This window comes from Mastomys coucha, unplaced genomic scaffold (genome assembly GCF_008632895.1).
Source record: "Mastomys coucha isolate ucsf_1 unplaced genomic scaffold, UCSF_Mcou_1 pScaffold9, whole genome shotgun sequence".
NCBI lineage: Eukaryota > Metazoa > Chordata > Mammalia > Rodentia > Muridae > Mastomys > Mastomys coucha.
The window spans coordinates 16572629-16599992 of NW_022196915.1; the positions used below are offsets into that span (position 1 = coordinate 16572629).

Genomic DNA, 27364 nt, shown 5'->3' on the forward strand with positions numbered 1-27364 from the left:
AGTACAGCTTAAGGTCCGGGATTGTGATTCCACCAGAGGTTCCTTTATTGTTGAGAATAGTTTTGGGTGTCTGGGTTTTTTGTTTTTCCAGATGAATCTGCAAAGTGCTCTTTCTAAGTCTGTGAAGAATTGAATTGGAATTTTGATGAGGATTGCATTGAATCTGTAGATTGCCTTCGGTAAGATGGCCATTTAAAGCAAGTCTTTGTTAAATAATAAATTTAAATATTAAATACTGGGCTAGAGAGATGGCTCAGCAGTTAAGAGAACTGACTGCTCTTCCAGAGGTTATGAGTTCAATTCCCAGCAACCACATGGTGGCTCACAACCATCTGTAATGGGATCTGATACCCTCTTCTGGTGTGTCTGAAGATAGCAACAGTGTACTTATATAAATAAAATAAATAAATAATTCCTTAAAAAAAAAGTTTCAGGGAAAAAATTATTAAATACTGACCAAGAGATTGACTTTGGTCAGGACTACTGGCCAGAATGTCCCAGCTGGAATGGCCTAGAGCCACAGTGTTGCAGGGGGTTATAAGGACAAATGTATAGGCCATAGTACTTTCCCATGTGGCTTTGTTATTTCCCAAGAACTACAATTCCCAGCATTCCAGGAAGTCACCTGGTTCCTAGGCATGGTGGACTTATAGGCTAATTTTGGGAGTTACAAATTCCCATGTTTCTCCTCAGTTTCTGTTTCCCTGGTTGTGTTCTGATACACTTTTCATGCATACTTACACATACATATCTATCCTACAATTTTTTTCTGGTGGTCTAAGTGTCGGTTACAATCTGAATGAACCCAGCAGTTTTAACAATGCAGTTAGTTCCTCTCTAACTGAAATGCTAGTTCTGTTTAAGAATACAAAATTGGGGCCAGTGAGATCGGTCAGTCGGTAAAAGGTATTTGCTGTGTAAGCCTGAAGACCTGAGTTCAATCCCTAGAACCTATATAAAAATGAAGGAAGATTGGCTCCATAAATTTGTCTTCTGATCTCAACATGCACACAGTGGCATGCCCACCCCAAACACATATCATATTCATACATATGAAATGATAATAATGTTTTTAAAAGGTATAAAATGGCTGATAGTAGTAGAACAGACAACCTCAGCATTTTGAGAGGCTGAAGCAGGAAGATTGTCATGATTTGAGGTCAGCCTGGATTATGGAGTAAGTTCCAGGCCAGCCTGGGCTACAGAATGAGATCTTGTTTCAAAACAAAGTAAGTAACAAATATCAAACAAGAACCACAAAGCAGAAGTCTGTCAAGAAATAACAGGACCAAGAACAAGCATGACCCCATCCATTCAGAACTCTAAGGGTACCCCACCCCACTCCCACCCCATCCCCAACCCCCCACCCCCAAGGACCCAGTCACCTGAAGAGCAGTAGCACTGCCTGAGGAAACGTCTGGAAATTGTTGTTCCTATTGATCTGGTTGTTATCTCTCATGGCAACTTTCCCAAACATCTAGAAGAAGTTATTAAGGAGGGAGGGGAATCAGATTTTTGTCATTGTTACATTTTGGATCTTGAATGGTCTCCAAGGTTCATGTGGTTAGAGACTTGATCCCTGAGGGAAGCACTGTTGAGAGGTAGAACTTGTGGCCTCATGGCAGGCCCTGAGGTTGCTGGGGTCTTCCTAGGGGAACGAGATAAGCTGACACCTTGCCTCTCTGAGTAGGCCTGCCTCATGATGCATTTCTATGATGGTGTCCTGCCTTATCATAGGGCAAAATGATGGGCTAGCCACTCGTGGATTAGACCACCTCTGTCTGCAATATTTCAGTATACTCATGAAATGCCAACTAACACAGTCACATTAAAAGACTTTTGTAAATTTAGAACTGACTTGGATTTAATTGGCAACTAGGGCTTTCTTGGGACACCGGGCACCTTCTGTGCTCTGCAGAGATCTGCTGGGTACAGCATGTGCCAGGAACTAGGCTGAACACCAGGAATGTAGTGTCTCAGAGGTACAGTCTCACCTGAAAGGAGTCACTGCCCTGAGGAGACTACGGAGTGATCAAGCAATAGTAACCAGGCACAGCAAGCACTGAGGTGATCCAACCCCCAGATCAGGGATCAGGCCCATTTAGCCAGTGTTAGGGGAACAGCAGAAAGAGCTCCAGTGGGAGCAGCATCTAAACTTAGACCTGAGGGAGAAGCAGCTGTCAGTCAGGGGGCGGGGCAAGAGTTCTCCAGGCAGAGGAAGCATCACCTGAAGGAGCACAGAAGGTCTGAGGAGGGGATGAGTGGTAAGCAGAGAGGTGAACCATCAGCTGGAGACAAAGGGGAAGGGGCGGAGCCTTGTGGCCTTCATGCCCTAGCAAAGTTTTCCTAGTGGCATTATGGAGTAGATTGATATTTCAGATGGTCTTGGATCTGTGCAAATCCCAGTAGGAGAATCTGGAGCTGGGTGTGCAGTGCGGTTTACAGTGCCCTGGGCTACCCTAGGCTACCTCATGAGGACATACAACTCTTGACCTATAATTCCCAATAAAATTCCAACAAGTACTTCTAAGCCTTCAGGACAATCAATCAATCAATCAATCAATAACTAATCAATCTATCTCTCTGTGCTGGAATTAACTCGGCTTCTCTCATTTGCACCTCTCTCTAGTCAGAATGACACTCTACCAATGTAGGACATTCTCCTCTGACTCCCTGGACCCAGAGCTTTCAATGCCAATCAGCTGCCCTACAGTGTTAGGACCCAGCTGTCAACGGGGCCTAGACCTTTCCCAACCAGGAACACATGCTATAGTCTCTCAGCCTAAGAGTCTGAGTTGGTGTTTCTCTGGAAAAGTGTGCCGCCCAGATGCACTACTACCCATGGCATCTGGAAACACACGAGAATCCCAATGTGATAATGTATGATTGTCCGGAGTATCAACAGGCGTGTGGACTATTAAGTACCTTCTGAGTATCACCAGCATAGAGCACATGATCTCCACACTGATAACAGGGGCATCTCCTTTCCTATGCCTGGGGAGCCTATGGCATTCTGTTGCTCAAATCAATGACAGGTCTCCTCACCTAGTTCATTCTCCTGAGACATGAGATTGTGTGTTAGTGGGGCGGGATGCTAGCCCAACGCGTTCCTGCTGCATCTTGAACTCCTTCTGGCACCAGCTCTACCTTGAAAGCCCAATAATATTCTGTCTCCTTGGCTTCTCGGTAGCCAAGGCATTTGGCTGGAAAATATGACCCAGTCTTTCTACTTTACCTGGCCTAAGGATAGACCCGGGGTCAGTTGGAGTCCTGTGAGGGAAAACAGCTGCCACTCACCTGCATGCCAATGACCGCGTAGATGAAGAAGAGCATGGCAATGAGGAGGGCGACATACGGAAGTGCCTGTGGGACACAAAGGATCCGGTTGGTGGGTGCTGGGCACCTGCCCTTGCATCTGATCAACAGCCCATGAGGCTCAGCCTAGCACCAGCACGCTGCTTCTGGTCCATGTGCCTGCGTACCTAGCATCACAAAGTGTAGGCAGGCAGGGTGTGCTTTCCAAGATCACTACAACCCTGCGCTAGCCCTAGACACTCTTCCATATGGACACAGAGATCCCAGTGAGGAGATCACTACAGCCCTGCGCTAGCCCTGGACACTCTTCCATATGGACACAGAGATCCCAGTGAGGAGATCACTACAGCCCTGCGCTAGCCCTAGACACTCTTCCATATGGACACAGAGATCCGAGTGAGCTTTAAATGTACTCTATAGCCTTCATGAAACTGCACTTGACTGCATTGCCCTAAAATACCAGATCCCCCGACTGCTTCCATCGCGCTGTATCTGGGAGCGGTTGTAGGACAGCCAAGAAATGTCCATCCTTATGCAAAATAACCTTCATTCTGGTTTTCCTTCCAATGAGATTTTAAGGGGTAGAATGATTGAGCCAGAGGGTCAAAACCACTTAAGAATGCAGAAAACACTTTAAAATGCACCATCGGTGATACATTTTATGAAAATATCTCTTACACTCAAAGAGCCTGCAGGTTCTGCTGGGCCTCTCAGTGTTAGTACACCTTAGTTAGTTGGCTGTTAATCCTGCTGTGCACTCAGTCTGCTTGTTTAACTTGTCCTTAAGATAACAATGCACCAGCCAACCTTACTTGCCTTGGATTACCTATGCAATCAGCTTTACAACCTAAGATAATGCATAACTATAATAAGTTATGGACTCTTCTATGCCTCTGACCTAAAAAGCAACTCGTGTGTGTGTGTGTGTGTGTGTGTGTGTACTATAGTAGTAAATGCTGAAAACAATCCTCTACAACAAATATCTGCCATAAATGTTGAAATCAGCATCCAGATAAAACTTGAGAACAGTGACTGTGTGTTTGCAGTATTGAGTGCTTTGGGATCTGGTATAAATGACTTAATCTTTTATAATAAAACTCTTAAAAATGTTTGCAAAGTGTTGCCTCATTCCTTTTGCATGTGATGCATTCTATGCTGCTCAGTAAATATAGAGCAAAACCCCCTTTCTGAGGAGCAGTGGGGTATCAGTCAGCCTTAGGGATGACAAGATATGGGGGGCAGATCAGATATGTACAACAGAGGGAGGACAGACAAGGCAGCAATTACAAACTAGAGATAGATTGAAGACAGGGAGAAACATGGAGACTTCAAACTTGGGGGTCACTCTTGGTCAAACTAATCCAAGGGAACTGCTGAGCTTCCTTTCCTTAATACAACCTGGGTGCATTTCGGTGTATCTGAGACTATCTTTAATGCTTTTAGCTGAACCCATCTGGAAACAGCTACAAACTCACGGGCTGGGCCCAGGAAGAAATGAAGCTGGCAGAGTACTCACAAGCACTGGCTCTTCTTAAAAGCACACAGCAACTATATGTGCCTAACTAGATCTGAGTCCTTTCACCCCATGTTCCTTGATGGCTTTTCTCTATTACTACATATGACAAGTTCGTCTATGTGTATGGTAGCACAGGGCTGCCTAGGTTCTTGGGCTTAACTCTAAGCACAGCGGATTGGAATCAGCTTTCTCACCCATCTAAGACAGTGCATTAGAATGCTGACCGACCACTTACAGGGTTGGGACTCTGTGATGTGCAGCCTGGCCCAGTGCTACAGCACTATGCCCAGAGATGGAATGCTTACAGAGGCCCCACAGGGCTATTCTCCCCACAAAAGCTCTTTGTACTTTCTTCATAGACATCCAAATGTTTGAGGACTGTGCTGGCTGACTGTCCCGGGGCAAATCACTACTCTGTCACATGACTTCTTTACCAACGAGGGTTTTTTTTTTTTTAAGTTTAATAATTTCATCAAGAACCAAGATTGTTTTGCATGAATGTATTTCATTATCCTAGAAGCTGATCTCTGGAAGGTGGAGTAACCAAGGACTGCAGGGCTTGGCCACACCCTGGTTCTCTTGCCTATGGTGCTTGCCTCGTCTCTCCTGAGCCACACCCCTCTTCCTCAATCTCCAACCTTCTTAACAGGGCTGTGATTTCCTCCCTGTGCACTCTTGTCTTTTGTCTTCTCCTTTCTCTCAATGCCATCTCTTTTCCCTCTCCCTACTTACAAAAAAAAAATTACTGAAATTTTTTACTGGTTATCCCAGAGGGAGTTAGGGAAAATTTGAATTTTTTTCCTTATATAACCTCACTTGTTCACATAACATTTGAATCATGAATGAAAACCAGCTGGTGAAGAAGTGAAGGAGCATAGCCATGAATTCTCTACATGGTTGTGCCTTTGATTACACATCTGTATTTATTCCTCACCTTTAACAGATTCAGTCTAGACAAGTGGAAAATCTACAGCAGGTGCCAGATGGTGAAGGAGAAGCTGGCTCTGCTCTCAAATGGACTAGAAGCAACCTAAGGAATCATAGGTGTCAAATAAGGCCTGGTAGATACCTAGATGAACTGGACTCTTAATTCTACCAAGCACCCAGTAGCCTGGTGTAAGGAGAGAACCCATCTGAGAGAGGCTTTGTGCTGGTTTGAATAAGAATAGCCCACATAGACTCATATGTTTGAATGCTTGGCTCCCCAGTTAGTGGAACTGTTTGGGAAAGATTAGGGGGTGTGGCCTTGTTGAAGAAGGTGTGTCCCTGGGGTTGGGCTTTGAGGTTTCAAGAGTCTAGGCCAGGCCTAGTCTCTGTGTCTACGTGTCTATATGTCTGTTTCTCTCATCCTATAACTTGCAGTTAAGAAGTGAGCTTTAAGTTACTTCTCCAGCACCCATACCTGCCTGCTTACTCCCATGTTTCCTGCCATGCTGATCATGGACTCACTCTCTGAAACTGTAAATAAGACCCAATTAAATGTCTTATTTTATAAGTTACCTAGATCACAGCGATACAACAGTAATTAAGATAGGCTTCCAAGGTTCAAGAAGTGTGTAGTAACCTTCCCTCTCTCGGACACTACTATTGCTGGACATTCTGGGCAATCAAAAGTTCTTGAGATTTACATTTCTTCCATATGGAAAACGTTGCAGATTGCTGACTTTCCGGGTCTTATTTCTGCCTCTTGTTTAGTCTTCCATAATCTCTACTGAGTTGGTGGTCACAAAGAGAGAGCTGGGGTCTTGTGGGACAGAGGACAATCCCTGCCTTGCATATGCTCTCGAGGACAGAAATTGAAGTTCTGGGTTGCTCTTACCTGAAAGGACTTAATGAAGGTCCACAGCAGTGTCCGGATGCCTTCCCCCCTGCTGAGAAGCTTCACCAACCGCATCACTCGGAAAAGACGGAAAAAGGTGATGGAGATTCTATTGCTCTCTTCAGAGTTCTGAAGGGTTATCACGGAGAGGTCAAACCCAGTGGAAAGCAGAACATGCGACACTTTCAGAAAAACAGCAACGGACGCAAAGGTGACAGAGGTGACAACTGAAGATGTGTTTCTAGGGCCTTACACCTCAGAAAGCATGATATGAAAGAAAAAGTCACATGCTAACAACACAGGGCTTAGGGGACAAACTGCATCCACACAGCACATGCATGTCCACGTGTTCTACTGTGTTAGAGGAGAACGCTGGGCTGCTCAAGAGTACTGGACACTGATGATGAATGCAAACCACTGCAGACACTGTTCTGGAAGGACAATCATGGAGAATACAGAACACCAGTGGAAAACTCGACATGGTCAAATAAAGCCAAGGAGAAGGCCCAGCCCCTGGGACCAGTCACTGATCTTACCCCAGGTGTGGCAGTTGGGAGAGGGATATTCTCACTTTCAGATGGCTTTAAGAAATCAAAGATTGAAATGTATTAATGTTGGGGGAAGGCAGCAATGGCTCAGGAGATATTTCCCCCCTTTACCGGTGTGTAGTTAGTGTCTTTGGTCAACACAGCTTCTCCCTCCCTGAGATAATACCAGTGCCTCACTCTGAAACTGGACTGGAGTAGACAACATCCATTGACAGAAGCACAGACACACTAATTCTGGTCTAGTTTCTTCCTAGGGATGTAATGTCTCTGGTGACTGATGCTTACTCAAAGATATGCCTTTGTGGTCTTTAAAGACACAGGTTTAGAGAAACCTCGCTTCTCTGGCTTGGTCAAAGGAGCTGACCACCTACAGCATGCCTCGTGGCCTGGAATAATGGACTGACTCTAATCATAGGGTGAACAGTGGCTCTGTCTGTGGTCCCCTCACTTTAAGCATTACATGTGCTCCAGAGGATCAATGTCTCTGCTGAAGGACTAAAGGCATGGTTAGTACAAGGGATGGAGGCAGGCTTCTCTCCAGCAGCCTACAATTCAGCCTCAGCCAGGTCAAGCCCACACTCCAGTCCTCAGGACTCTGGAAGAACAGCACAGGGGCAGCTTGCCTGAGCCCCAGCAGCTCTACCTCACCCAGGTCTGACTGTGTGTCAGTGAATGGTTGTTTCTCCCACCTCCAAGGAGGTTGGTTGTCTCTCCTTCTTCACTCAACTCAGTGCTCATCAGAGCACTTTTGGGGAGTTGCTTAAGAAAATACAAAGATGCTAGAGGCAAGTTTTCCCCACCAGGAGGCATCTTGAAATGACAATAGCAAGAATAGGGGAAAGACAGCCTCTTATCTCTCCTGCTACTGAGTGTCATTCCCACTGAGGCAGTGGGTCTTCCTGAGACTGGACAAAGGACAGGATCCTCTGTTGGTGATTCCCAACAAAGGCTTTCTGTGGCACACAGTATAACTATACATGGGCATAGGTGGGTACACTGCTAGAAGCTTCCGTCCCTGGGGACATGGGAGAAGGAAGGCTTGGTTCTTAAGCTGATTCCTGAGACCAAACGGAAGAATGCTATGAACTTCAGTAAGAAAAAAATGGGTCTGGATACATCAGGGCATATTTGTAATTCAGCCGTGACTGAAGCCAAGAGCAGGTCCTGATCACTAGAAAGGGCTCTAGTCCACCTGGATATTCAGAACAGCAATATACACTTAGCATAAATACTCAGAACATGCCATAGACATGTCAGAACCCAGGCTCATTAATTTTGTTAAATTCTTTTATTGCCTCACCCCAGAAGTAACACCTCCTCAAAGGGATGGGTTTGTTTCTGTTTGTTTTAATTAGACAGAGGGCAGGGTCTCATTATGCAGCTTGGGCTGGCCTCAGACTCTGACTCCCTGTCTCTATCTCCCAAGTTCTGGGGTTACCGGTGTGAGTCAGTATTCTTAGCTCTGATCAAGGGTGGGGTGGGGAGTGTTGCTGCTATTTGTTTTTTAACTTAAGGCTTTAACATACATAGGAATTAGTTCCCCAGGACGTTTGTACCCCACATTGTTCTTCCTAAGGGCTGTGCAGAAGGAGGCAGCACTCTTGCACAGACAGCTAGACTGTGCACATGTGAGTGATTGTGTAGTTGTATGGGTGGACACCTCCATTTGTCTATGCTCAGAGGACTGGAGAAGGCAGAGCAGAGCCCTCTACAGCTATGTTACCAAAATACCTGTAACATATGTGGGACCTGCAAGAGCATTAGTAAGCCTGCTCTTCCTGGCCACTTTCTTCTGCTCCACTCCTCTGTGCCGCTCCGTGACAGGCCATTTGTGATCCTCTTCCTTTGGGCTGATGAAAGTTGGCTAAACTGACTTTTGAAATGTGCATTTTTTTTTTTTTTGAGGCAGGGTTTCTCTGTGTAGCCTTGGCTGTCCTGGAACTCACTTTGTAGACCAGGCTGGCCTCGAACTCAGAAATCTGCCTGCCTCTGCCTCCCAAGTGCTGGGATTAAAGGCGTGTGCACCACCACCCAGCAAAATGTGCATATTTTTAACTATTATCTGAAGAATGACAATCATCAATCATTAAATTTAAACTTTTTTTTTTTTTTGAGACAAGGTCTCATGTAGCCCAGGCTGGCCTCAAATTCACAATGTAGCTACCTCTACCTCCTACCTACTGGGATATAGGTATGGCCACAATACCTAGTTAAATTTTTTTTTAAGAAGGAGGAGAGGAGATAACATTTTTCAGGAGACAAAAGCAGTGGACCACACAACACAGGAATGAAAACCAAAGCACTACAGGCTGCATGCACCCCCAGAGTGACCTGAGATATCGCCCCGGCCACCACACCTCCCAGGGCAGAATGTATCTGGCATCAGTGGGGGGACCATGCAAGTTGCCAAAATATCTTCTACACTTGAAGTACCCTAGGATGGCTTTGCTCCATCTGTAAAGAGGCCAGTTGTTCTGATCCTGGGGTACACTCTAAAGTGACCCACTGCCCAGGTGCCACCCAAAAGTTATTTTCTAAACTGATCTGGGTCCTTTTACACCTCAGGAATTTTGAAAGCCACCAAGTTATTCTAATGTGCTCTCAGAATGGAGAATTTCCTGTCTAGACCACGGCAATGTTGGGTCAAGTCTTCCGCAGATAGCTCACAGCTGCAGAGTGGTCACAGAGAGTGAAGGTACTAGAAGAGACCACTTGGGCTGTCACAGCTGTTACAGGCGCTTCTGGAGTTGATGAAGAAACAGAAATTGGCTTAAAGGGATTAAACTCTACATCTGTTTCTTTTCCAAGGGCCAGAGAGTCACTGGGAATGGACAGGCAGAGCATGGGCAAAGTGTGCAAGTCACCTGACCCTATGCTCAGCTTCTGAGGCCACCCACAGGTGACCCTAGGGGACATGGGGCAGGGAAAAGTCTGGCTTGCTACATGACTGTCTTTTCAAGAATAGCCTCAAGGAACCGGGTGATCCATGTTCAATAGAATTCCATAGTCATCTAAAGATTTGGAATGGATAGTATCAGTAGGTTTTGTTATCACAAGGTCACATTCCTCAGCCCAGTTCCTGGCTACCATATGACTCTGAGAGTTCATTCTGACAACAAATTAAACTGAATGACGTGGTGTTGACTCGGTCTAAGCTGGGCACATGATAGGGCAGCATCAGCTCCTAGGATCTGGGAGTGAGCTCCTGTTGATTTTTTATGTGCTCTTTGATAAACACAAAGTAGCCATAGTTTCTAAGCACGACCGCTCCTCCCTTAAGCAATATGGGATGGAACAAGTCTAAATGTGAGCCACAGCCTTCCCTGGGACAGAGCATTCGCTACTTGATCTTTTCAGAACTCAAGGAACAAACAGGCATCAAAGAGAAAGCAAAGTCATCCGAAGTTCAGCAGCTTGGTGGTACTGCAAGCCAAGGTGAAGGGGGCAGTCCAGCTATCACACCACGGACAGACAGGGTGGGGAGCAAGGGAAGACATCGAGATGGCAAGAGCCAGGCGAGCATGCGAACGGGACAATGCCAAGGGCCAAAGGGCCATCCTTTTATATATATATATATTGCAAAGAATACAAACAAGTAAGAGTTCCTATTTTACAGACCAGACCACTCAATCTGGAAGACTGTGTGGGTGAGTCACAGAACCAATATGACTGACCAAAGAAGCCTGAGCTCGGGCCCCAGCCAGGGACAAGGACATATGAGAGAAGAAAGAGTCTAGGTGACCACGGCTGACCCTTAGCAAGTCCTGTGAAACTCAGTGGAACACCAAAGGTGGGAAGCAGAAACAAAGTATACAGTCTCTAGAAGTGCTTTCTCTTAACGACTTCACCGTATATATGATTATATATACTTGCCGCTACAATTTTCTAAAAATAAAACCAACATGAAAAATCAATTAGGCAACGGAAAAGGAAGGTCAACAGTCTAGGGGAGAGAGTGTAGCAGGTTAAACATCACAAAACATGATGATGATGATGATGATGATGATGATGATGATGATGATGATAGCAGCAACTCAAACCAGCCAAAAATGGACCAAGGATATTCATGCTCAGTTGTCTCTGGACATCAGGAGACAAGGCCACTGAGGTCATGACATGCATCCCTCTCCTGGGGAACTGTGTATGTATGGAGGATGTGGGGATAAATATCCCCATTCTTACATATTTATAATATCAGAGGTTAAGAATAGTCTGTCTGCCTGTCTGTCTGTCTCTTAACCTTTAGTTATTCCTAGAGCCTAGTTCCAGGCCTACAAGTGGTAGATTCCCAGTAAAACTGATGTTGAAGATGGGATGAATGAGCAGGGAGCATAACTTTTGCCTCGGGGACAGGGGACCAACACTGAGATCTTTGCAGGTAACCCAGGCTAGGGAGCTACCAAGCCAAGGTTAAGAAATGTTTGGTCTCAGAGAACAGCTAGTCAGGGAGAGGCTGTTGATTGACAGCAGGTTTGGGAACTGGGAAGATTCCCCAGTGTGAGTCTTCAGTGAGAACTTGGATATTATGAATGAGGCCTTGCACAGACACCTGATGTAAACTGCTAACTAGATCTTCCCAATCCACTCATAGATCACGCATAGATCTTCCCAATCCACAGAGAAGCACAACCACCTGGAGACATTGACAGGCAAGGCCAGGCCAGAGTTGAGGAGCAGGTCCAGCTTCCAGCCCATGAAGCAGGGGTTGCCTCTGAGTACACCAAGTCACACTAGCTAGCCAGCAAGTGGGCAGCAAGAGAGAGCTGAGTCTAGCTGGTCAACAAGCGTTGGTAACATCCTGGTACCCAGAAAATAAGAGTTTATGACCCCTAGGTCATAGTACTTAAAAAATCTGTTAGGAGAACAGCTTATAGTATTTTTAATGTCTGTCATAGGTTGTTCCTGACCCTTGGAAGGTGGCTTGACACACATTATAGATACTACAAATGCTTTAAGACAATTAAAGCAGTCAGATGTCTTGCCACATGGTGGCCAAGGTAGGGTCCTGCTATTCTTGCTGTAACACCAGATCATTTTACAACCAAAGTTATTCACTTGCTATGAATGACAATTTTACAGCTGACTAGAGAATATGTCTCGTGAAGTTGAATTTACAGTCTGGGCTTAAGGAGGTTGGGGGATATGTGTACCCAGACCTAGTAAAATGCCACCTTACTATCTCAGCAACACATGGATTTTGGTGTGACGGGGCTTACATTGTATGTTGGTGGCCATAGTAATATCCTACAGTCCATTTTTCATAGTACATGGGAAAGCTGCATAAATAATAATGTATTTTCATGACCCTTTGTTTTAGTAGGTGTTTTCACAAATATTTACATCATTTTGTTCCCAGCAGATATTGTCACTCTGCTGGACATATGAAGCCTGAGTTCCAAAAGCCAAGGCTGAAGTGGGGCTGGAACTGCCAGGCTAGTGGCTGGTAACCACCATACTGACAAAAGTCAGCCTTAGTTCATCAGAGAGGCATCAAGGAATACCAATGTTCCCATTCCCTACAGGTAGTCTGGGCACCAGGATGGACTTGACAGTTCTCATCCTTGCATATGTCAGCCAGGCAGAGCAGAGTGCTGGAGTGGCAGAGGCAGCCCTGGACTGGCAACACAGAACAGAAGCCAACATCACACAGAGGTACTCCCCCCACCACCCTGAGGAGTACACATACTGACATCCACTAAAGCCTGCGAATGACTGCGGTACAGGTCAATGGACAGGGCCCCTTTCTGCCTACCTTGGGCCTTCACTTGAACAAGCCAGCACTCCCCTTCTCAAACTCTGATGTTTGAGTTGTCAGACTGCTTGTGGTAGGGCTTGTCTCACCTGTTACGGATGTGCTCCCTTGTCAATGATAAACTGAATGTGACAAGGAGGGTACTGACTCTCTCCTGAAACACACCAGCAACACTCTTTGGGAATCAAGGGCCAGTGTCACCAGCTAGATTGAGAGCAGACTCAAAGCTAGGAGGACAATGACAGTAACTATCTCAAAGCCAGGCATGGCTATGGGGATCTCCTGTGTCATCACAGAATCCTGTGGGTACAAGGCCACATTATTAAAAGACTGGAGTATGACGTCTTAAAAATAACTGTCTCGTTCCAGAGTGGCAACTTTACACTTAACGTCTTCATTCCCTAAGGGAAGGGATGAAGAGAGGACAAGGGAGAGGAGACCACTGATTGATTTTCATCTTCCAAAATGAATTAGTGTCTATAATTCTGTGTGCATGGGGATTCGTGGGTAGGCCTTCTAGTCTCTTCTACAGCAGACGTAATGAAAGCAATCACATTAAGGGACACAAAGTTTGCTACTTACATTCACTTCAGTTATAGCAATATCAACGACGCTACCAACAACAATTAAGGCATCAAAAGTGTTCCATGCATCAGTGAAATAGTGCTGTTAGGCAAGCATTCAGAGCCACAGAGGACAGGAAGCACAACAGGAAAAAAAGAAGAAAAGGACAGCGTTAACAAAATGCCACTTGACTACTTGAAAAGTCGCCCCGAGACAAACATGTCGTAGATAATGCCACTTTGGATGGATTTTGACAGAGCAAATGGAGACAACCAGAGACACCCTATCTTACCTTGCCTACTAGTGCCTGGGGTCAATGATGCCAGAGGCAGCCCTGCAACGGTGATTTGTGTCTGCAGAGGCCTTAGGCTAAGGCTCTACTCTAGAAGGTTCTTTCCTACAGCCTCTGTGAGGAAATGTCTAGTTTCCAATCATGTGTGACTGGGGTCTGTGACTTGTCCAGGTGATGCCACATCAGGGCAGGGAGCAGAATGTGCAGACAGGAAAGAGAGGATGCAGGCCACATGGGTGCATACTTACGTCAGCTTCGCTGAGGGCCACGTCTATAATGCTGCCGATTACGATGAGGGAGTCAAACGTGTTCCAGGCGTCACTAAAATACCCCTGGACAGAGCAGGCAGGGGCAGATGTTTATGACACTTATGAAGGGTACATCGCATGGATCATATGAGGGGACACATCCGAGTCCCCACAGCACCCATGGCAACCAGGGCAGGGGCCAGGACACCAGGGGAGGGGGGGTTAGGAAAGCCAAAGGGGAGACAACAATACTGTCCACTGATAGAAAGGGGCACAGAGGGATGGTTGTGTTCCCATGTGTGTGAGAATGGGCATGAACACACACACACACACACACACACACACACACACACACACACACACACACAAGACCTATGGCCCTGGGTAGTTAGAAGGTAACTTTGTCCTGTTTGTGTTTAAGCTGTTCTTCATGGAGCCTTTCCTGGCACAGCATGGTGGATAAAATCCCTTCAAATCAGCAAGATCAGGGTTTAACACTCCCTGGGAACTGTTTGGAAATCTGATAGAATAAGAAAATCTTTCACAGTTTCAAAATGGTGCCCAAATCCTTACAGTCCACAGACTGAAGGTTGACACTCCTTCATCTACAGGAGGTTTCATGTAGCTGGTGCCAAAGGCTCTGCCCAGGTGGCTCTGAGAGGCATCCCAAGGAGGCAGAAATGCCAGCCACCCCTTCTTCCCACATACAGCTTCCATGTTTAGCAGCCTCCTATTTCATGAGATCATTGCCTTGGCAGCATGACTCAGCTCCCCGACTCTGTGTGCATCCAAGACACCATGGTTTGTCACACAGGTTCCATCCCCACCCACCCTCCTAGCTGAAGGACACACTCCTCTATAACCGAACTCTGAAGCCAGGCCTCTCAAGTGGAGCCAGCAGACAGCGATCAAATCTTTTATCCCTTCCTTGCTTCCTGTCTGTCTTCCTTCCTTCCTTTCTTCAGCTCTACCTGCTTGAAAAGAGTGAGTCAGCCTCATGCAACAGCTTTCATTATTCAGAGATATTCCTGAATCTGACACTTAAGTTATTGTGCTAGCTGGTTTTTAGTTAGTTTGCTTGGTTTTTCTCAAGACAGGTTTTCCCTGCATAGTTCTGGCTGTCCTGGAACTCAGTCTATAGATCACTAGTTTATTTTAATTATCAATCAGACATAACCCAGACTCACTGGTGAAGAGGATCTCAATGAGAAATTCTCTGAATTCTGTTGTCCTGTTGGCAAGTCTGCAAGCAATGTTCTTAACTGGGTAAACTGAAGTGGGAAAGCCTACCGTGAATGTGGCTGCCACTGAGTCCTGGACTGTGTAAGTGTAGGGAGGTAGCCTACAGACCTGACCAACTAGGACAGAGGAACTCTCACTGACTGCTTTATGAGAGCACCTCTCACCTGGTTTGGCGGGTGAGCACTGAGTGTATTAAAGGCCAGGGAGAACTTCAGGGAGAATGCTGACTCCATTCTCCTTCCATTGTCAGGCACAAAGCAATTTAAGTCATCACAGAAACAATGCTCATCAGGAACAAGGGTGCTGATGTTATTTTAAAGGTTCTCTGGATTACGATCTGAGGTCATATGAGGACATGAAAATATCTTGCTAAGCAGAACTACAAAGCAGTGTACTTGTTGGCAGAAATCGCCCATTAAAAGCTCTGATCTATTAGTACTGACTGCATACTAGCTTCCGGGGTATAACAGTATTACTCATCTGTTCACATGACCCAGAGTGCTCCCCCCAGGCTTAGAGACTCACTAGGCCAAGCATCAAAGGGCCAAGCCATTGATGTATTGGCCTTAAAAGGTATGAGCACATAAGTATGCTCTCATATATTCACACAGATATGCACCCAAATAAACATATATTCTTACACATTCACAAGCTGTGGAGTGTGTGTGTGTTCTCCTCAGCCTGGACAAGCTCTCAAACCTTGCAGAGTTTAATTACCAGGCACAGGGTTGATGGAAAATGTTCCATGGGAATGTCTCATGGACATTTCTCAGGAACCTTCCACATTCTCGCTCTGCAACCTCTTCCATCAGTTCAGACAAATATTGTTCAAAGAAGTATAGGAGAAAGAGAAGCAAACCCAAATCTCCAGGGAGGTTCTGATGGATTTGGAAAAGGAGGGAATGTTTATGTATGGACAAGTCACAGTATGTAACATCTAGTCATGCGTAAGGTACCAAATTTGACCCCACTGCAATCACCGAAATTAGTCACTTACAAAATGTCCTTTCTTTTCAGTCCACAAAGATCCGATTAAAGATTGCCTAAGAATTACTTCAAATTAAAGAAAGGCACAGGCTGGAGTTCAAATTCTTTATATCTATAACGTACATGAAACCAACCATTTCTGAAGCCGTGTTTGTCGGATACCTCTACACAGATTGAAAACATCTAGGACCAGGCTCCATCATTCTCTCTTCTGAGAGTCAGGGTCTACGCTAGGAAGGAGACCCTGCACGTCAGCTCAGCTCAGCTCCTCAGTCTAGGGCTTTAGACTGAAGGAGCACCACTGCTTGAAGACGGTGATGATGGCGTAACTGTGGCAGCAATGGCCTCTAGTACAGCACTACACGGCAGGCACCCTTTCAACACTGTATGTAACAACGCCTCACTCTCTACAACAGCCCCTACACCTGGACTATGAATATCCTCATAGAACAGAGGAGGAGACTAAGGTACAGGGCAGTCAAATAACTCACTTAAGCTAGCAGGATCTTACTTCAAATGTCTCACAATCGTGCTCTTGGATGTCAAGCTCTGTGGCTTGTTACACCACAGCCTTTGGGCTTTGTGTGACTCCCTCCCAAAGAAGATGCAATGTGTTCATTCCTTCAACATAGTGTAGCATAGATCATGCCTCGTTTTTCTTACAAACAAGGGAAACCGTTTTAAATCCAACAAATAATAAATGGTGGATTAGTGAGAGGTACTAAAACTTTCCATATACGGTAACAAAGATGCTACAGACAGCAGCAAATAGAAGCTGTCTTCCTGCTAGAGATCTCAGAGTGAAATCAGGGTCAATCTTTTCTGATGATTATCAGACACCCCCCCAGTGCTGAGATAATGAGCTACACTCTCCTGAGACAGCACACCATACCATTCTAGATACAGAAAATCAGGCTTCACAGTGATCATCAGCTTACAAATTCCTAATTCTCTTCTCTCTTTTTCTCAGAACTGTTTTCATAAGGGTTTTGGTTTTACACATTTGTTTTCCCACATCTATACAAATGTCCTAATCAGATCTTGACGTTCTCAGGTGGTAACCTACTTAGAGCTAGCAGAACAGTTGAGCATAATTCAGTAACACGAGGCTGAAAGGAAGCAGGCCCATCTCTGGGGTGATTCAGTAACGGCCTTTGTAAAAGCAGATCCAGCAACTTACCTTGGGCTTGAAAGCGATGACTTTCAAAACCATCTCAACAGTGAAGACCCCTGTGAAGACCATGTTCAGAATGTCCATGGCATCATTGAACATCTTGGATTGCTCATAGTGCTGCAGATGAAGGCAGAGGTACCGATGTCAAAACCTCATGGTCTTGCCTTGGTGCAATGGGAGATCCCCTGATGTCTGCACCCTGGGGTCATTTCCCACCCTCTGGTAGAGCATCCTCTGTGCACATTTCAAGCCAGTACACTGCAAAGGTCGTATGGTGAACTTCCGCTAAACATGGGGAGGTGGGGGGCGGGATTCATGACACAGTGAGGATGTTCTGATGATGGAAGAAATAAGTGCCCATTCCTTCAGTTCAGGATAAGGGGAAGCCACTCTTTCTCTGTTGAGAATATCACTCAGGTCCTTGACTAACACATTGCATAAAACACCTAAATGTCTATGGGTAAAGGTAGAATTTGATTAGTGATAAATCTTATACTATTTAGGTTTATGTCTGGGCTTTACAGTTTTCCCTAGATCAGCACATAGACCCTTTCATTATAAAGTTTAAAACAGTGTCTGAAAATGTTGCTTGAATGTAGGCCTGGTTTCTATAGAAAATGGAGGGTTTGATTTGCTTCAGTTCTTCAAGCCTGGGAGAATCTGGTTGTAGACATTTGTCCTGGCTTCCTGACTAGTGTTCATAGCTATCAGACAAGAACTTCTTAAAGGTTCACTGTCAACTCCGCTCCGCAATCTGACTTGGTCAGGATCAGCAAGAAGTTACTGTAATTCAGGGCAATATTTAAAAACTAGAAAACCATGCACTACCACACCAGGAGCCCCTAAAGTTGGAAATATAATTTTGGTTTTCCTTTTCAATATTTAGTGCCACTGTGGCAAGCTCACACCTAAGTGTCAGACTTTAGGGCTAGAGAGATGGCTCAGAGGTTAGGAGCATTTGTTCTTACAGAGAACCTCTGCTCAGCTCCCAGTACCCACACAATGGCTCACAGTTACCCATAACTCCAGTTCCAGAAGATTCAAAACCCTCTTCTGACTCCTGTGGGCACCAGACTTACACATGGTGCACATACATACATGACAGCAAACGCTTGTACACGCAAAATTAAATAAAAATATCTAAAAATAATTTCAAAGTGCCAGACTCGAAGATTTCAGCAGAATCCTTTCTTTGCTCCGAGGTAGGTGTGGCAGATTTCCCATATTACTCATAAAGAAGTGTGGCATGAAGTAAGTTTCTCAAGGCCACCAGCTGGTAAGGATGGAGCCAGGGCAGAAGCTGAGGTCTGTGTGGCATTGAGGCTTTGATACTTGGCCACTCTTGGTTCCCATGATCCACACTGAACACCCCACATAGGCTCCATGGGAGCAATACCCACAGCTATCTGCCCAGGCAGATAAACATAAACGTGACCTTATGTCTCTGCCATGACAACAGTCTGGCAGAACACAACTCTGACCACACTGGCTCAGGCTTATCAGAAAGCCAGACCCCTTCTCCTAGGAGGTGGAGCATGCTACCATTGGGATCTGGGGTAGAGGGACATGTGGCACCCCTAGCCTTGGCTCCCACAATGATCTCCATTTTTACCTGCATGGCCAGGCAGAGCGTGTTGAGCATGATGAGGACGAACATCATATATTCGAAAGGTGAGGAGTTCACCACATACCAGAACTTGTACTGGTATGGGTTTTTGGGGATGTATCTCCTTAAGGGACGTGCTTTCAAGGCATATTCAACACACTGACGCTGCAGAGGTAGAAAAAGGCAAACAAAGGGGTTTTGAGAGCTTCCAGGGAAGGAGCATATAGTGGCCATCTTCCTTCAAGAAATCACTCTGGCCCTCCAGGAAGGGACCATGAACAACAGTGAGAAGGTCCCAAGGAGTCTCTGGTATGATCTAGCATTTGCCTCATAGTGACTTCAGAAGCAAGTGGAGCAGTTGTACTGGCTGGGACCTGTAGACACAACTCATGCAGATTTTACCGAGGCTCTGCACTCACTGTCTCTTTGGCAGGGGTGGGTGGGTGGGGATTTAGACCAAGCAAGCCTTGTTAGAACCTTTCCTCTCTGCCAGAAGGTGATGATACCAGGTCCTCTACAAGAGGAAGCCACCTAATGGCAGGCATGAACTCTTCAAGAGACAGAGAGGCTACATTTACTTCAGAGGTCGGAAGCTCCCTGGATACTCCAGCAGATCCACAGAAGACGCCTGCCTGCCCAGGAATGGGAGCTCACCATGCTCATTAAACATCTCTAGAGAGTAGTTAGTAACGAAGGTTAGGTTGAACTAAGGTTGGCTCTAAACAGAATGCAGTCCTTCTACTCACTCAGGGACAGAAACTAGTCCCTGTTTGGAGCCAGCCCAGAGGGAGCCTCCGATCGATCTCAAGGCTTATTCCTGCCCCACTCCCTGCCCCTCAACACACACACCTGCGATCTAGACACAGCAGGCTTCAGACAAGTTTTCTGTGTTTTTGACTCGGTGTCACTTTGACTCCAGGGACACCAGATTTGAGGCTATTTGGGACTTTGGATTCTCAAAGACACCTACCAACAGCCCTGCCTAGTTCACCTGGCTGTACCTTCACTTGCCCCCATCGGGTTGACAAAGAGATGAACCAGATTTGCCCCAGATTACCACTGGTAGGGTCTACAAGGATACTCTGACATAGGAAAAGTTCTTCCACAAACCATGTCAACATACCCATCCTCACATTTCCAGAGTGGTCCCAGGTGCCACTTGGGCACAGATACCACATAATGCCATGGCCACCTCTGCAGGAAGCCTGCACTTGCAGATCATCCTTGAGCATCTAGTTACCATAATAGCAGAGATGCCCCTTACAGAAGACATGGGGAACCCTCTCCGAAGAGACTTCTAATCTCATATGCTAAAGGTTCAAAAGGATGTCTAAGGGGTACCTCCTTCATTCCATCATAAATTATATCTCTAACCGAGCTAAGGGGCCAAGACCCCAGGAGCAGAGATGCACCTAAGGTCATAGGCCAGGTATGGGCAGAACAGGGCCAGAGAACAGGCTCCCAGGTTCCTGGCTTTATCACATTCAGAGTCAAGGCTTCTGCTTCTACCAGATCAGCTAAAACAAGAAGGATAAATAAAGCCAACAACTTTAGTGCTGTATTCAAAATTTCTGACTCTCCCTACCAAATGACAGCATATTTCAGTTGAAGGCAACTGTGATCCCTAAAAGACATCTGACAATCTCTGAGAATACTTTCTTTCCCTACTGGAGGAGATGGATGCCAGTGTGCTGAGTGGGTAGGGGCCTGGGACTCTGCTCCCTGCCCTATAGTTGTGCCTTGGAAACACAAATGAGAATGATCAGCTCACAACATGAAGAACACAAAGGTGAAGAAAGTTTGCAGTGTGCAGATTTTAAAAAGCCTCTACACAGGGGACTGTGGAAGCTTAAGTGAGTGATCTTTGGCTCTGGGCCACAGTACCTACCGCACAAGAGGCTAAAGCATCACTGGTCAGCCACGACCAGGGGTTACGTCCTCAGCATTCTCTGATTACTCATCAGAAGCTTGGGGCTTGGTTTGCCCAGTCATGGTCTAGTCTGTGTCTGGTGACTAACTCTACAGAGACTCAACATGGTTGACTGTATGCTCTGAACAGGGCCTGAACCCTCTCCTCTGTGTAGAGAAAGCCACCAAGGGTGGAGGTGCTCTGCTCTTGCTTGAGGGATGGAAGCACAAAGAGTATATGACTTTAACCTGATTTTTGTCCAGCTCACAGTTCTTATACTCTTTTTCTCCCTGTTCCTGGAAGGTGACAATGACGAAGCCCACAAAGATGTTCATCATGAAGAAGGCAACGATGATGATATAGATGATGAAGAAGATGGAGATCTCCACACGGTAGTTGTAGACAGGACCAACATTCTCTCCATTTGAGTCAATAGCTTTGTACAGCAACCTGGAGGACAGGAAAATTGGGTAAGAACCTGACAACCCCACACCGCACTACCTGATGCTCCCAGAATTCATCTAGACAGTCACTATATTCGTGTGTTAGGGGAGGGACATGAAGGCCTTTGAACATAGCTGGGTCACTGAGGCCTTAGGCCTCAGGCGCAGATAGCTAGTATGTAGATGGGGGATTACTCAGAAACATTCAAATAATAGCTGGAGAACTGAAAAATCAAAAGGATTTCACAAACAGTCAGCAATGCAACCTCCCATGAACAGATAAGAGATAAAGTGCATCACACTGACGTATTGAAGGAACTGAAAATTGTGGATGCACTGACAGACACCCTGCACCCATACAGAAAGTTCCAGCAACATAAAACACCCCGACTCAGACTAGCCCACCCTAATGCAGTCAGTCCTCCAGGACCCCAGCCCATGGTGCAAAGCATTCACATACTCTCCTCTTATCTTTACTTCTCACTAGCAGGGCAGATATTACCACCATCCCCTTTTTACCGATGGTCATGGAGGCATCTAAGTACCAAGGTCACTAGGTCACTAGGTCACAATCCTTAGCAGCAGAGTCCAGAGCCGGGCTCAGGTCCTGTAGTTCCAAACCCCCAGGCTGCTTCACATCCTGTCAGCTGCTTCAGTGGCTAACTGAAGCATAGCATCCAAAACCGGTGTTACCACAGTGCCTTGTCAGGGTGGAACTCTTACGGCATACTTTTTTCCAAGATCAGTTTCCTAGTGAACAAGTGCTACTCAACTGTCCATAGAACCTTTGAGAACATCTGTCACAGCTACTCCTAAAGCCCTGGCAGCCAGCAACCCTGGCCAATCACCTCCTGAAGCTCTTCTGGGCATGGGACATGTGAAGAAAGGCAGCAGGATGCCCGAGATTCCCCCTTGCCCTTGTTTCTCTTCCTTCTTTATGTTCTGGGATCCACACTCACCCAGATCCCAGCCACATATCCAGATTCTCCTCTGTACTAGGTATGACTATGAGACACTTCTACTCCCTATGGGCTCTGGGCTCACAGCAAGCACAGTGCCTCAAACATTCTATTTCTTCCACATTGTCTAACACAACACGTTGCATGGGGTTGACAACAAAGGCATAATTTATGAATGAATGTATAGCACAAAAGAAAAGTGGCAACTGCCCATGGCTGGCACACACTAGTGCTCATTCTGTATCATGATGAGTGAATGAATGAATGACAGTTTGGATGCTGTCAAATCCTCTTTAAGAACATCAGAAGGGCAGCTACCAACAGAAGTTTATACAGCAAATGACTCTTAGGACCTCCTTAACCACACCCAGAGATGCTTCCCAGGTACTTCACATCTGAGAAGTACGACGCAGATATTTAAGACCTGCCTGTTTAGATGGAGGAGCCATGATGGGCAAGAAATGATGACAAGTTGCCCAGCATTAGTCACAGGCAAGCTTGCTAGCTGTGAAGAGCAAAAGTAGAGCCCGCTCAAGGAAGGAAGACAGCATGGAGTCCCCAAGGAGCAGATAGGGACCTTGTGGGAGACAGGATATTTATACTCACGCGGGCCAGCCCTCAAAAGTCGAGACCGTGAAGAGCGCCATCATAGCCGAAAGGACATTGTCAAAATTGAAATCACTATTTTGCCAGATCCTCTCTCGGACCACAGGACTGTCGACATCACCGTCCTTGTAGAGAATGAAAAGCCCCCTGTAGAGGAAAGGCATCAGAGTCACCTTGGCTTCACACATGGCAGTATTAGTCCCACTTCTGGGACACTACACGTAGTCTCAGCCAGGCCACATACCCAAGCACAGGCCAGGCAGAGCTTCTCCCCTGCTCTGCCCACATTTAATCTGCTCTATAGCTCAGGTAACTCTCTAGTAGTGCCTCGTGCAAAGTGGACTCCCTAGAGCAGGAACAGCTAGGCAAACCGTGTGTACCTGCTGGCAATCAGCTCTGACCAAATGGTAACTTGTTTCTCACCTAAGACAGGCTGGGAACACATGTGGAAGAATCAGTCCTCTGGCCACAGAGAATTCCACAAACGCTTGAGAAGCAACCTGACGTATCTGCTTAGCCACATTCTAGTTTCAACAAATCTCTTCCTTTACATTCCTTTGATAGTACCGACTTTCCTTCCAGAAGAATTCTGTAACTGCGGTCACACACCGTTTCTTACAGAACTGTACTCGTGGAAGGAGCCCAGAGAAAGCCTATCACTGTCATTTCACCACAGGCCGCTAGGGGGAAGCTAGTGCACTCTGGCTGCACTAACCAACTTGTGTGGCACTCTGCATCCCTGGGCTGATAGCATCTTTGGAGCTGTATGTAGTCATAGGCAAGCTGTACCCAATGCCTCACGGCCTCGTCATTTGTTCAAGGAAACTCAAACCAATGCATGTGGGGCAGGCAGCGAGACCCCCCACTGGCTGTAACTCTAAAGGTCAAGGACATAGAGCTCCTGTAGCCTTAAGCTCTGGGCAATGTATGCATGGACTGTGAAAATTCCATATTTACTGAACATCTTGAGTTATGAGATGTGAACATTTCTTGCTGTTTCTCCTCTGTTGGCTTTTGTGAAAAGACATATGCCAAAATGTGGGGAAGAATCAAAATAGGACCAGGGAACATAGAGTGTCTAGTCTTCTTGAAGAGGATAACCCGCCCCTGAGCCCTGGGAATGGAGCTGCAAGCCTGACGTGGGAGAGCACCATTCACATTCCTCAGATACTGGTGGCCCTCAGTCACCTATTCCAGGGTTCCTTCCTCCAGTTGACAGGCTCTATACTAACTAACTAGAGCCAACTACATTCTTTTGGGAGGATAAAAATGTTTCAAACCTTGAGAGAGGTCCTGACTAGACAATAATATGACCACACTGAATGGAAGTGATTTTACGGCACTTGAAAACCAAGCACCATCCTTCCAGGCCTGAGCTGTGTGGGCAGGCCTTGCTAAGCTGATTGAATCTGACTCCCTAGGCTGCTCTTGGAAAACCCACCTGCACTCCTCAGGGTTACTTTTGGCTTCGTCTGTGCAGCGGTAGAACTTCCCCTAGATCCAAAACAGATGGAGTGTCAATACAGGCTCTCCTTATGGAACCCAGCTCCAGCCCTGGGCGAGACGCACACCTACCTTGAACAGCTGGACCCCAATGCATGCAAACATGAATTGGAGCAGGGTCGTGACAATCATGATGTTGCCAATGGTTCGGATGGCCACAAAGACACACTGGACCACGTGCTGGGGAAGGAACACACACACAGAAGATGGAAGGCTGCTACTCTCCTCCCTGGTTTTAGCCATCAGGCAAGTTAACACTAGGCCAGGGCTTCTATGTCCGGGTGCATTTTGGAGCTGAATTTCTAACTGTTCTAACCTCATGCTCTGTCTTCTTGGTTGTCCACTGTCCAAGTATTGTGGCCAACTTGACATGTGCTTTCATTTTTATTAATTTTGTATTAACATTTATTCATCGCATGTGTGTGCATGTGCACATGTGAATGTGGAGGCCAGAGGATAACATACAGAAGCTGGTCCTCTCTTCCATGAGGGTCCCAGGGATTGGACTCAGGTCATGAGGCTTAGTGGCAAATGCCTTAACCCACTAAGCCATTCTACTGGTCCCCAAAACACCTTTCTTGGGTTTCCTCCAAAGTTAGTTGAGTTGAAAGAAACATCTTCTGCTCATAGGCTCATAAGATCCCCATTCCAGAAAGACTTTACAGAAGTGTAAACCCTCTATATATGTATATATATATGAGAGAGAGAGAGAGAGAGAGAAAGAAGTACCAAATAATAACTGTAATTATAATGACTAATGTCTCCAATAACAAAAAAAGTAATTTGTGGTGTGCATGTGTGTAGCAATGCATGTTATGTGGGTCCATGCTCCTATGAGCATACCTGTTCTTTGAGAAGAGCAGAAGATGACACTGCAAGTCCTGCCATATCAGCCTTGACTTTAGACTCTGAAGATGGGGTTTCTCACTGAATCCAGAGCAAGGACAGCCACCAAGAAGCCCCTTCCTGTCTCGGCCACCTCACACAGAGTGCTGGGGTTTCCAGCATGGGAGAACATGTGTGGCTTTTTACACAGGGTCTGGGATTTGACTTGGGTCCTTATGCTTGTGCTAAGGCTCAGCAAGTGTTCCTACCTGCTGAGTCTTTTGTCTTTCATCTTTAGAATGACAGTGCATGGCAGAGGCAGCCTTTTTTTCTTTTTAGTGGAAATGTCCCACTCTGAAACCCACCAGGCCTCAGCTCAGTTCCAGAAGAGAACAGTTAACCGCAGCCACCCCCAACCCAAGATAGCCCCACTGCACGGAGAGGGTCAATACCTTGAGTCCTTTTGCTCTGTTGATCGCTCTGAGAGGCCTCAAGACCCTCAAAACCCTCAGAATCTTCACAACAGAGATGGCGCTGGATCTAAGGAGGGACAAAGTAAGAAAGCAAGCAGCGTGTGTTATGGCTGGATAGGAGCCCGGAGAGCAGTTGCTTAATGTGATCATCTCTTAAAGACACTTCACAACCATGTGGAGTCTCTCTGCTCCTTTATGCTATAAAGCAGGCCTCCTGCCTCCTGAGGGACCTGACAGAGCCCCTACTTCAGGTACACAGTTGCCTTTACAGTGAAAATTTCAAACTTTGTTATGTTAATGTAAACACTAGGTTCCTGACATTAGATTTCAGTGTTTAAATCTGGGGAACCTATGCTAAATCTGGCAGGAGAGATGAGCACACACACCCAGGTGGTGGGGAAGATGTGGCGTGACCTCAGGGGCAGCTGGAAAGGCTTCTCAGGGAGATGGTGTCAAGTGAGTCTCAAAGGAGCAGAGTTAGCATGGAGGAACTTGGGCTGCAGCAGCAGTGCATATAAAGGCAGCTGAGCCTCGGCATCCCAGATGTCTGGGTGTGGCTGGAACACAGGCCCAGGGTTGGGGACTGGGGGGGGGGGAGTGTTCGAAGAAGTGAAGCTGGAAAGAGTGTGGACAGCTTGGGGGTCGCTGAGAGAGAGCTGTGAAGAGACTAGTCTGGAGGATCTACCAGGAAATGAGCTCTGAGCTTCTGTTCCCAGGCAGCCACCAGAGTGACAATGTCCTCAACAGCAGGCTGGACTCTGACTGGGCAAACAGAAGGACTGGCATGAGGTAAACAAAACCCTAAACTTAGCACTCCTCAGGTGTGGGTGTTAGTTAGTCAGGAAAAGCCACTACTTCCTTTATCTGCCCCCATGGCCAACTGACAATGGGCATCTAGTTCCTGACTTACCCAAACAGCCTGCAACCGATCAAAGTCCCTTGCTAACTCTCAGGCTGTCCTGGCCGGCACCCACCCTCCTGTCACTACCTGTCCCCATAAAACCGACAAGGCTTTTCCTGCAGCCACTGTTCTCTGCCCGATGCCCCGACCCCTGACCTCAGAGACAGTCTAGAAGTTAGATTCCTAAGTAAACTGTCTTTCTTCCCAGAGTGGTCTAGTTCTGTGGTTTCCCAGTGCCTGGCTTACAGTTCTCTCTGAGTTGCTATAGCTGAGGGGCTACACACATGTGTGCACACATGGGACAGCTCGAGAGCACAGAAGCTCACAGGCCAGCAGAAAGTGGAATGAGGCCACAGAAGATGCAAACACGGGTGACTGCCCCGGGTACTGCACAGGATGAAAAGGCAGTGTTCAGCTTCCCCAGAAACTCTTCAGTGTCCCAAGGTCACCGCAGCTGTCCATCTTGCAAGCACAGGGAGGGAAAGGGATCCCAAGAGACTACCAAGGGCAAGCCTTTCCTGCAGTGACAGAAAACTGCCACCCTGAGAAAGGAAGGATACTCGAAGTCTTGGACCAGACCTGAGAAGAACCCTGTTGCTTCTCTCCTAGTGAAGCTTTCTTTCTCTCTCTCTCTCTTTCTTTCTTTCTTTCTTTCTTTCTTTCTTTCTTTCTTTCTTTCTTT

At 46.4% G+C, this 27364-nt stretch overlaps 1 protein-coding gene across 13 annotated transcripts in view; it reads right to left on the minus strand.

Moving 5' to 3' along the window:
* Positions 1-27364, minus strand: part of Cacna1d (calcium voltage-gated channel subunit alpha1 D) — a 445956-nt gene that overhangs the window by 37758 nt on the left and 380834 nt on the right. For 9 of the 13 annotated variants that reach the window (XR_004116080.1, XM_031361254.1, XM_031361255.1 and 6 more), the window contains 13 exons: positions 25761-25848; positions 24556-24663; positions 24422-24474; positions 22981-23127; positions 21221-21422; positions 19070-19228; positions 17464-17574; positions 14055-14138; positions 13533-13616; positions 7187-7231; positions 6651-6779; positions 3298-3363; positions 1386-1477 (listed from right to left, as the gene is read on the minus strand). Coding sequence is in view for 12 of the 13 variants with exons in the window: in XM_031361254.1 (XP_031217114.1) it covers positions 1386-1477; positions 3298-3363; positions 6651-6779; positions 7187-7231; positions 13533-13616; positions 14055-14138; positions 17464-17574; positions 19070-19228; positions 21221-21422; positions 22981-23127; positions 24422-24474; positions 24556-24663; positions 25761-25848 (1368 nt within the window). In the remaining variant the exon portion in view is untranslated. The remainder of the gene's footprint in view (positions 1-1385; positions 1478-3297; positions 3364-6650; positions 6780-7186; positions 7232-13532; positions 13617-14054; positions 14139-17463; positions 17575-19069; positions 19229-21220; positions 21423-22980; positions 23128-24421; positions 24475-24555; positions 24664-25760; positions 25849-27364) is intronic. The other 4 variants (XM_031361259.1, XM_031361250.1, XM_031361251.1 and 1 more) reach the window with 2 other exon arrangements.